This window comes from Suncus etruscus, chromosome 10 (genome assembly GCF_024139225.1).
Source record: "Suncus etruscus isolate mSunEtr1 chromosome 10, mSunEtr1.pri.cur, whole genome shotgun sequence".
NCBI classification, from domain to species: Eukaryota; Metazoa; Chordata; class Mammalia; order Eulipotyphla; family Soricidae; genus Suncus; species Suncus etruscus.
This window is the reverse complement of record NC_064857.1, coordinates 70,037,457-70,048,335: the sequence shown is the minus strand read 5'-3', so window position 1 is coordinate 70,048,335 and position 10,879 is coordinate 70,037,457. Positions and strand designations below refer to the sequence as shown.

The 10,879-nt window shown below is 45.4% G+C and overlaps 1 protein-coding gene across 1 annotated transcript; it reads left to right on the top strand.

Moving 5' to 3' along the window:
- The first annotated feature begins 3,278 nt into the window (after window positions 1–3,278).
- Window positions 3,279–7,866, top strand: PMAIP1 (phorbol-12-myristate-13-acetate-induced protein 1). Its single transcript, XM_049782389.1, has 2 exons — window positions 3,279–3,465; window positions 6,310–7,866. Exons 1-2 carry the CDS (start codon window positions 3,405–3,407, stop codon window positions 6,414–6,416), a joined length of 168 nt encoding a protein of 55 aa, XP_049638346.1. The 5' UTR covers window positions 3,279–3,404; the 3' UTR covers window positions 6,417–7,866.
- Window positions 7,867–10,879: the final 3,013 nt, after the last annotated feature.

The following is a 10,879-nucleotide window of genomic DNA, read 5'->3' as shown; positions in this document are numbered from 1 at the left end:
GTTTGCTTTTAGGTCCCATTTTCGGCATGACATACATATGGAAAGCTACTTACTTACTGATGATGTTCATTTGCTCTTTTAAGTTTTCCTTCCTTCCTTCCTTCCTTCCTTCCTTCCTTCCTTCCTTCCTTCCTTCCTTCCTTCCTTCCTTCCTTCCTTCCTTCCTTCCTTCCTCCTTCCAACACAGGCATGACTAGAGATGCACTATCATTTTTTACTTTACAACTGTTTTCACCACTCCTATTTTTTTTTTAAATATATTGCATTTTGAGCCATACCTGTTAGTGCTCAGCCTCTGAGCTCAGAAATTACTCCCTGTGGTGCTCAAGGGACTATATGGGATGCTGGGGATTGAACCCATGTCAACCATGCATGAGCAAGACAAATGTCCTACCCATTGTACTATCACTCCAGCCCCATGACTATATTTCTTATAATTTATTTTTTTATAAATTTGAGTATACCAGGGATGTTTCACATCTTCTCACTCCCTTAAAAATATGTCAGTTCTGAGAAAATGCTTAGGGATATTTCAAAAGTTTATAGATCAGCTCAAAACCAACATCTTAAAACATTCTGTATTAAGGTTTGTTTTTCTCTGGGAGAGGAAGGACAGAAGTTGGGGCCACACCTGGCAGAAATCAGGAGTTACCATTGCCCCTCCAGAGAGCCCTGCCTGTTTCCCCAACCATCTTCTTCCTTGAGAAAAAGCTGAATTTGCAATTTCCTACAAGGCACTACTAGGCTCTGGCTAGTATCTTGCAGTGCCCTGGAAGGACCTATTCTCGTGATAATATTAGAGGTGTGGACTGACACACCCATTACAGATGTGTCACAAAGCAAACTGGCCGCTGAAAGCTTCTAGGTTAGTGGGGATGCAGGTAAACAAGGCTTATCACCTGCTATTGTTTTGTGCAATGTACTTGCATTTCAATGGGTCTGATCTGTACCTAAGTGTCCTAATTTATCCAATCAGGAATAGAATGGTGAAGAACCCTGGTCCTTAGATAACAGATATGCAGGCAGACTCTTGTTTTTCTGTGTCAATCACTAAATGTTCCCTCAATCTATCCAGGCTTATCACCCGTGAACCTGTCAGGTTCTAGATGAAGTTATTTGACCTCACAGGCCATTCTATTCCACTCAGAACACTGAACACAGTCATAAAGAAACCCTTGCAGGTTTGTTTTGATGGAATAATTTAAGGTCAGTAAACAAGTGACATGCCTATTGTGATCAGATAATGTAAGCAAGAGAAGTAAACAGAAGGCCAATCTGTAGAGAGGTGATTGGACCAACCAAAGGACATCATCACTAGCTTGACATGAGAAGGCCTGCTCAGTTCTTTTGGAATAATTGGCCCCAGAGTTTTAAGGCTGATTTTCTAAGAGATTTCAGACATTGGGGGTACTTCATGCAGTTTTTTCCATTAAAACATGTTGGTAGGGCAACTATGACAATGGTAGTTGGAAATTGTCACTATGGACAAAAACTGGGTTCTGAAAGAATAAAGTAATATACATGATACACCTTTAGTAATCCTATTGCAAACCTCTATGCCTAAAAGGATAAAAAGTGAGAGAGGGAAGAGAGAGAGAAGAGAGAGAGGGAGGGAGGGGAGAAGGGAGGGAGGGGAGAAGGGAGGGCTTGAGAGAGAGAGAGAGAGAGAGAGAGAGAGAGAGAGAGAGAGAGAGAGAGAGAGAGAGAGAGAGAGGCAGGCAGGCAGACAGACAGACAGACAGAGGAAGAAGAAAAATACCTGCCCCAAGGGCAGACAAGGAGGAGGGCAGGGCAGGAGAGAAACTGAGGACATTGGAAAAGTGCACTGATGAAGGGTTTTGGATATTGTATAACAAACTGAATCGTGAACAAATTTGTAACTGATTCAGCTAAAGAGTTTATTTATTAAAAAAAATAAAACTGTTGGGGCCAGAGCGATGGCTCAAGCGGTAGGGCGTTTGCCTTACATGCCTTGCATGAGCTAACCTAGGACGGACCGTGGTTCGATCCCCCAGCGTCCCATATGGTCCCCCAAGCCAGGAGCGATTTCTGATCCCATAGCTAGGAGTAACTCCTGAGCATCACCGGGTGTGGCCCAAAAAGCAAACAATAACAACAACAACAACAACAACAAAACTGTTGGTCTTAAGTTTGCAGAATCAAACCAAACTGTTCCAGAAGTCCCAGGGCATTAAATAACTCTTCAGCGGTGGCTGCTGAGGAATTTTTTAAACGCGCAGATTAAATATAGAAACCTGCACTTCCTACTCAGTGGGAATTCCCGATAAAGAGATCTCTGGCTCCGGGTGCAAATAAGCCCTGGGGTCTGGGCAGCTGGCTTTAGGAAATTCGCTTCCTCTTAACAAAAGAGCAGCTTTTGCACCCTATAGTGGCCAAGGCTGCAAGACCCAGCGCCAGAAGGTTGTTTTGAGAGGCTTCTACCGCCCTGGGTGGCAAGAGGGACCGAATTATTCCTTCCTTCTGGACAGCCAAAACATCAAGCAAAACTTTCCTGTTTGCAAACCCTGGACCCATCCCTACACCAAAGCACTTACAAGTTTCCTCTAAACTGAACCACTGCGGTGACAAGCGTCCACAGGTTATCACAATGTGTCCTCCTGTGAAAGCCACAGCCAAAGGCCCTGACCCTGGGCCCCCTCTTTCCTCTGATCTGCACATCATTCCCTCATCCTAGCCTTACGACACAGAAAAGAGGGCCTTTTGCTACTCAGTTCAAGGTTCCCACCAGCAAGAACTACCCAGCAGGGTCGACGTGGTCCTTTGGTCCCTTAGGCTCTTGGCCCCCTCACCGCTGCCTCCTCCTAAAGTTCTTTCCTGCTTTCCTGGGAGTAGGAGTTGGGGCTCTCCACCTTTCCCCATCTCTCTCGGGGGGGGGGGGGTGGCTTCACAGATCTCCAATTGCCCCTCAAGAGCATGGGGTCGAGTCCCTCCTGATCTTTGAAACTCGCCCGGGCACTAGCAGACCCTCTCCACTGCCACAGAGGGTTCCCCTCGGATGGGCACCCCACTGGTGCGCCCCAGCAGCAAGCACAGCGCCCTTTGCGCCCGGAGCGGGTAGACTGGGACCTGCCCGGGCAGGTGGAGCCCAAAGGAAAGAGGGGGGGCGGGAGGGATCCCCGGCGAGTCGGTCGGGGCGCAGGCTGGCGCGCGCAGGGCGGGCAGAGGGGCGGACCCGGGTCAGGTTTCGAGGGCGTCACCGGGAAGGTCCCCTTAAAAGCGAGCGCGGGCTTCAGTCCCCGCCGTGGCGCTCGGTTGCTGGCTCGGGCTTCTCCCGCTCTTTGCAGCCCGCCTCCTAGGAGCCAACCCTCGGCTGGAGCTCGGATTGAGGGGACAGAACCCCCCGAAGGGTCTGCAGTCGAAGGACCCCCAAACCGCTTGCCGAGATGCCTGGGAAGAAGGCGCGTAAGAACCACGCGCCCCCGAGCGCTCCCGGACCTCTTACCGGTAAGGTGTGACGGACACCCCGCGAAGACCCTGCTCCTGGGCCTGGTTGGTGGTGGGGGTGTCGCCTGGGCCTGGGCCAGGTCGGGATCTGCCCTACAGTCGCCCCTGGGCGCTTCAAGTTAGGGGAAGATCAGGTTAGGTCGGCAAGTCCTGCGGGGAGTGATGGAGGGGTGTTCTTGTTTGCTTTTTTTTTTTGGGCCAGCGTGAGGGTGTAGGATATTTCTGGGCTTGCTGAGATCTTTGCCCTTGGACACTTTACCTCCTTCCCACCCGACCCGCCTGCCCCGGGTCCAAGGAGGAAAAAGTGCAAGTGACAGCCACGGGGAGAAAGTCCTTGTTAAGGCTGGTGGAGATGGCAAGGCTGGTGGAGATGGCCTGTGCTCTCCAAGACACTGACGACATATCTCTTCCTGCAAGGGTGGTGGTGGGGTTTAGAGCACCCTGTCCGGGGGTGTTAACTCCCCACCACCCCCAGCACCAACAAAATCAATAATAGATCCCCGCACTGCAACTCCTGGTTGTGCACAAGGGTGGGCTCTTCCTGGACTGTCCTGATGGACGGTTTTAGGGACTCCTGCGTGTGCCCAGGAACCTAGAAAATCCTGCTTCTTCTGTTCCTGGGGTTTAATCGACATGTCTACGGTGGATCTTTGTAAAGGAAGCGCCAAGAGACACCCAGAGGTGGCACCTCCCCCTTTCCATAGGTGCCCGTTTCTCTGGGCTGATCCCGATCTAATGACTTAACCCTCGCCTCCTTCGCCCCCTTTATAAATCTTATCAGTAAAAGGCCCAGGCGGTGTGCCTGAGCCCCACAGTGATTACATCAGTGGCAGCAGGTCCCAAGATGGGGCGCTCCGGGGCACGTGGCTCTGGGCCAGGTGGCCTAGCTGCTCAGGGCTCTTGCTTGGGAGGGGGGACAAAGCTTTTTTCCACCTTTGGAGGGAATCTTCTAGAACTGAATGTCCCTGGTACAATTTGGTTCCTAGTAACAAAGGTGGCAGAAGGACTTTCCCTTCACATTGAGAAGAGAGTAAGTAACTCTCATTTTCATTTTTGAAAGGTGAATGACGTAACTTGGTTGAGTTTTAACCTAAACGGATAAATGTTGTGTAAGAATAATAGTAAGTTCAGTTAATGCCCGTCACTTCACATAGTTTTAAAGGATTTCCATGAACACATTTGTAAAGGTGTTTATATTTATATTTATATTATTTATAACAAAAGCTTAAGGAAACAGTTCAGAAGCTATTTTGTGTACTCCCTTATTGTGAAAGTTTTTTTTTTCTCATAATCCGGGCCTCCAAAATTGGAGACCTTTTTAAAGGACAAGTTATTAATAATTCAGGTTTCTTGTTAGGAATGATGAAAATTTTTGCCAACTTTTAAAGGGAGAAGTTGGTTGAAATATCGATTATAAAATGAGCCTGTCTGTAACTTTCAATTTTCAAGTATACTTTAATTTCCATTTATTTTTAGTTCAAAAAGAGCCTTTGCAGGTCTGCTCACAAACAAACCCATTTTAATTTGTAGTAGTAGGCTTTGACAGTACCAGGATCTTGCACATGGCAGGCCCATGCAAGACTTTACCTCCCCATTATTTGTAAATTTTTTTGTTTGTTTTTATCATACTCAAAAAATGAACTAAAAAGACTCTGAGTTGCTCCTTGAAATATCCAAGAAAAAGAATGGGTAGTATAGGTTTAGGGGTTAATTTTATTTTCTTAAAACTTTACTTGTAAATTTGGCATAATGAGTATAATTTTTTCCATTTTTAATAAATTATAATACCTCAGTTCTAAAAATATCATAAGCAAAATTTCTTATTTTCTGCTTCATTCAGCTTCATAAATACAATAATATACATATTGGACTTGGAGAAAGTAAAATGTACATTATTATTTATTTATTTATTTGATTTTTGAGTCACACCCACTGGCTCTCAGGAGTGACTCCTGGCTCTGCTCTCAGAAGTTGCTCCTGGCAGACTCAGCGGACCACATGGGATGCCAGGATCCTGGCTCAGCTGCTTGCAAGGCGAACTCCCTACCAATGTGTTATCTCTCCAGCCCTACATTTTTTTTTAAAGGGCTAGAAGGATAGCCAAGTGGATAAGGCTCTTACCCTGCATGTAGCTTATCTGGCATCCCTGGCATCTCGTGATTCCCAGAGATTGCCTGGAACAATCCCTGAATGCAGAGCCAGGAGTAAGCCCCCAGTCTGCTTGCCCCCCTCAATTCCCGTTTAGAAAATGTTAACTTACATTTGGAATATTTTTCTCTCTTATCCTTTTCTAAAATTTGTTTTTGGGTTATGTCTTGAGGGACAACGCTGTTAGGGATTGAAGCCAGGCTCCCTGCATGCTAAGTAAGTCTTTTAGTCTGTGAGCTACCACATGAGCTGTACATCTTATAGAATCATTGCAAATTTTGTTTTTGCACCAAAGGGTGGGCGTGAAACCATTATATGAAACTTTATTTATTTTTTGTTTTGGGGCTGCATCCCCTCAGCTCTATGCTCAGTTTATAGCTCCTGATGTTAGCCTGGGAATCAAGTCCTGTACCAGAGTTAGAAGCAGCTGCTTACAAGGCAAATATTGCCTCCCCCCTCCCCTTGCCTATTTCTCTGTTCCCCCTCCCCAATTGTTTGTTGCAAAGCTTCATATAAAGGATACTATTGGGGGAGAAAAACAGACACAACAGCAACACAGCAGGTGTTTCTTCTTCAGTTGAAATATGCAAGAGTGTCTTCCCAGGCTCCACCTTCACTCTGTTCAGTGCAAACCCTTTTGGGGGGGTGCACTTTGCAGTGCTTGGCTTCATCCTGTTGCTTTTCTTTTCCTTCCAGATTCGGAAGCTGAATGTGCCATGCAGTTCAGGAGGATTGGGGACATGCTGAATTTCCGGCAGAAGATCCTCAACCTGATAGCCAAACTCTTCCACTTAGGGACCTGAGCACTCCCAGGTTTTCCAAGGAGGCGGCTCTTCTCAGAGGGCAGCTTCCCCCCATGGGAGGTGCATAATCCACGAGGAAAAGGAGGAAGAGGGATTACCTTGTGACTACCTTGTCTGGGAGAAAAATGGGAAGATGCTGGATGGCCACATTGAAAGAATGCAAAGGGAATTGCTCAAACAGGACTTTCTGCGGGATGGAAGAACTGCATCACTTCGTTCATTTTAAAGCAAGCTTGGATAAGGCTTTGAGAAGAAGGGAAGAATAGATGACTTTGTTTCTTGTTTAGATCATTTAATTCTAGTGTTTTTGCTTGCAGATTGCTGCCCAGTCTCAGGAATCTAAGAGCTGAGCCTTGCAGAGCAGCGAGGAAGATGTTGTGGCCAAAGGCCAAGGGCAGAATCTGATTTATGCTTGTTACTTTTGAGTCACAACTCCAGCCCCATGCTCTGTCTGGTTTTTATATAGGTAAACTTCTTAAGTGTAAACAAGATCTCACTTTTACTAAGAACACTGAGTATCATGTGGAATGTACAGGCTCACTACAAAAACAAAATAATTGGAGAGTTTGTTTCTTTTGACTGGACATAGTCTGGAAAAGGGTGTTTTGAAAAGAAAATGGACTAGAAGGATTAGGATGGTTAATGCCAGTAACATTCTTACTGTTTTGCGTTTTAAAAGATATAGAGCATAGAAACATTGAGTCTGTAAGAATAGGAGAAAAACAGTGAATTAGAACTTTTACTGCTCTAATTAACACTGAGTAAGACAAATCATAAAGTAACTTGACAAGAAAATGAGTGTTTTTAAAAAATGTTCCTAATATCTGTATGATACCTTTTCTTGTAATTGTTATTGCTTCCTGTAAGAAATGATCTTTTAGGAGGGTTAAGCATGTTTTTATCGTTGGAATATGACTTTTATTTTTAAGCAAGGAGCAAATGGCTTTTCCAGAATGAGAATTTCAGTTGTTCACATTCATATTGTACACAATTTAATTAGCATAAGAATTTGATGTATTTCCTTGTTCCTAAAAGGCCAGACTACCAACAAAATCTCTAAATATATGAACAAGGCCAGGAATTCATTTTTCAGGAATAATTTTATTTATTTTATCTATTTATAATAATAGGGTTGTTTTTATTGTTTGTTTAGCCCCAAAATGCTTATTATTAAAGTTGCATTTTTCCTTGTTAGGACATACTATAGTTTCACAAGTACTAAACACTTTAATAAGAATGTTTTAATATAGACCATAGTCACTTTAGATTAAAAAATATTACCTCAGCCTGTTTTTTCCTTCAGTGTTACTTAAGGCTTTGTTTGGTTGCAAAGTTATTTTTGCCTGCCTAGAGGCATTTAGTCATGACTATTTATGGTGGGTAACTGTATTTACAAACATTTTCATGTAAAAGTTGATACTGTAGCTATAAACTATAAAAATTTAGAACCCGTTTTTTTTTCCTCTCTGTGCATATTTTCCTGTCATCTTCACTGTGAGATGCAAACACTTGGAGTGATGTCCATCAACTGGTCCCTGAATAGTCCAGCTCTAAAGTTCAGGGACCCCATGCACACAGTTTATAAGGAAATGGTGAAAGAGGGGAAATGCATGCCAGGCCTGTTGGTCTGGAGAGCAGCTGAATGCCCCTGCCTTGCAGCACTGGGAGATTGAGGGCTAGGATCTTGCAAAGCCCCAGGATTGGAGGAGAAGTCAGAGGCCAAATTGCTTGGGTGCAGTTAGTTTCCTTTCAGGTGACCACTTGCTGAGACCACATAAATCCTCCCAACCCCCCACCCCCGCCCAAGAGCAAGTCTTGCTTCATGTGCAGAAGTAGGTGCTGCCCAAGTGACCTTCCTGTGTGAGTGTGGGAACTCAAAAGATAATCCTGAGTTGGCCACTTGAATCTAGAAGCCACATCTTGAGCCCAACCCTGCTCTCCCAGAGACTGCTGATATCTTGGTAAATCATCTCCCATATGTTCTTGGAAAACGAAAAGAACCACCACAGGAGAGTGAGGAACCCCTAGAGAGGCGAGCTAAAGAAGGGGTGGGGTGTGCCAGGAGAGTTCCCACCTGCTGCCTGGGGACTAGGGACTGGCTGAACTTTGAGGAGAAATCTACTAAGGCTTAGTTAGGTACCATCCGAGTGATACTCCAAGAACAATTTGCTACATAAATATAACTCTCTTACACTTACACCACACCTGGCCATGTTTAGGGGTTGCTCTTGGCTCTGACATCTGGTACAGGGGGACTTTAAGGGGATGCTGGAGATCAAACCTGGGTTAGTCACCTGCCAGGCAAACCCCCTATCTGCTGTACTAACACTTGAGGCCCCAGGTTTTATATACTTCGACCTTCGTTTACAGTAATAAGTAAGCCTCAATAGTTTTATCTATTTGAAAGACATTTACAGTGGATTTATAAATGAGATAAGTATAAGTCACCCGAGAAAAAATCTTCCAATAAGCACCACACACATACATAGCGCTCTGTGCTGCGATTGAGATTATAATTTATTTAGGTTAGTGGGCCACACCCAGCAATGCTTGGGGTGTTACTCCTTATTTGGGGCTCAGGAATCACTCCTGCTCAGGTGACCATGTGGTTTTCTGGATCAAATTCTGAGTCTGCTACATGCAAGACAAGAGCCCTTAATCTCTTACTATCTCTCAGCCCTGCATTTGGGGGGGTTATCCACTGTAGTACTTTAACCCTTTGACCCTAGCACCCAAAAATAACAGCATAAATGCTGTAAACTTTGTCAAACTCCTTAAACCTAGGTCTAAGGGAAGTAAGTAGATCCAACAAAGGAAGTAGCTTAGGGACATGCTTAGGTGCCAGGAGCAATCCTGAAGCTGAACTCTGAAGGCCAAGCCCGAAAGGATCTGTACTGGACAAAACTAAGCCAGTTTCTACCAAGAAATAAGTAGCCTGAGTGATCATGAAGGCCACTCAGGTTTGAGACAAGAATTCCATAGCAAAGGGGAGGGGGGTATAAAGAAAGTCTTCCCCCACCATCTCTGTCTTCCCGACCTCCAACAAGGAAAACATTATCTGCCAGGACTGGATTTGCAAAAGGAAGTGAACACATACAAACCAAGCAAGTTCTTTTGTGCAAAACAGGGACCTCAAGTTCTGGAAGCAGTCCTGTAGCAAGTGCTTGGGCTTGGCAGTGATTTTTTAGAAAGGCGAATTCTCTGCCACTGGCTTCCTGGATGGACAACTCTGCCCAGCTGCTGCTTATATGCAGATGAAAATAACTCTGTCACCTGACAAAGCACGCCCTACTATATAATCACTGGAATAGTCTCCCTGCAGTGGGTCATGGTTCAAAAACAAGTCCTTTGTCAATAATGCCCAGGCACTGAGCTTTCCTTTTAAGGACTTGGGAGAAACCTGTTCCAAGGCCTCATCAAGGCAGAAATGGCCACATCCTTCCCAGCTCCGTGGGCACCTAGTACTGAGTCATACCCACCTATAAGGTCTTCTTCGAAAGACCAGAGAAAAGAGAAAATGGATACCAAGTCCTAGGAAGGGAGTTAAGAGTTTCTTTGGAAAGTCTGGACCTTCTCTAGCTCTCTAGCTATAGGGATTTGGGAAGGGCTGATCTGGAAGATACAAATAATCCCTCTTGGTCTTGGGAAATTGTCTTCTTTCTCCACTCTGTTGCCTGTGCATTAATGATTTCTAAGTGCACTTTGGAGATGAGTCCATTTCAAATTTGCCGTGCCATCCAGATGTTTCCAAACCACAAAGTAAGCTCTCCTATCCACCAGTGTCATCGGCTTCTGACTTTGACCTCAGCCCTTCTGGTGGGTAAATTTTAGCCATCTGATTCCTTCCACAGGATGCTCAAATGCAGGGCAATTTCCAACCAGCCTGTGAACCCAGTGAGGTGAGCCCAGGCCTGCTGCTGCTGTCGGCAGGCAGTCTGGCTCCATAAGTGGCCCAGGCTTTTATTTTCCTTATGGAGTTCTGGCCCATCTCTCCCAATTAAAGATAATTAGCCCGAAATGAAGGCCGGCAGGGTGGTGAGGGGCTGGGGAGGAAGTGGCAGTTTCTGCCTTCATGAGGGCATCTGGTTTGCATTTGGATCCACCTAGAGATAGTAAAACATTTCTTTCAATTTATAGGACAGACTTCCCATAGCCTGTAACTGCTCGAGCCTCCTGTAGGCATTGAGAGACAGAGAGAGAGAGAGAGAGAGAGAGAGAGAGAGAGAGAGAGAGAGAGAAGAGAGGAGAGAGAGAGAGAGGAAAGAGAAGAGAGAGGAGAAAGAGAGAGAGGAAAGAGAAGAGAGAGAGAGAGAGAGAGAGAGAGAGAGATAGGAGAGGAGAGAGAGAGAGAGAGAGAGAGAGAGAGAGAGAGAGAGAGAGAGAGAGAGAGAGAGAGAGAGAGAGAGAGAGAGAGAGAGAGGAGAGAGAGAGAGAGAACCATCTCTGGGTACAGAGCAAACCTC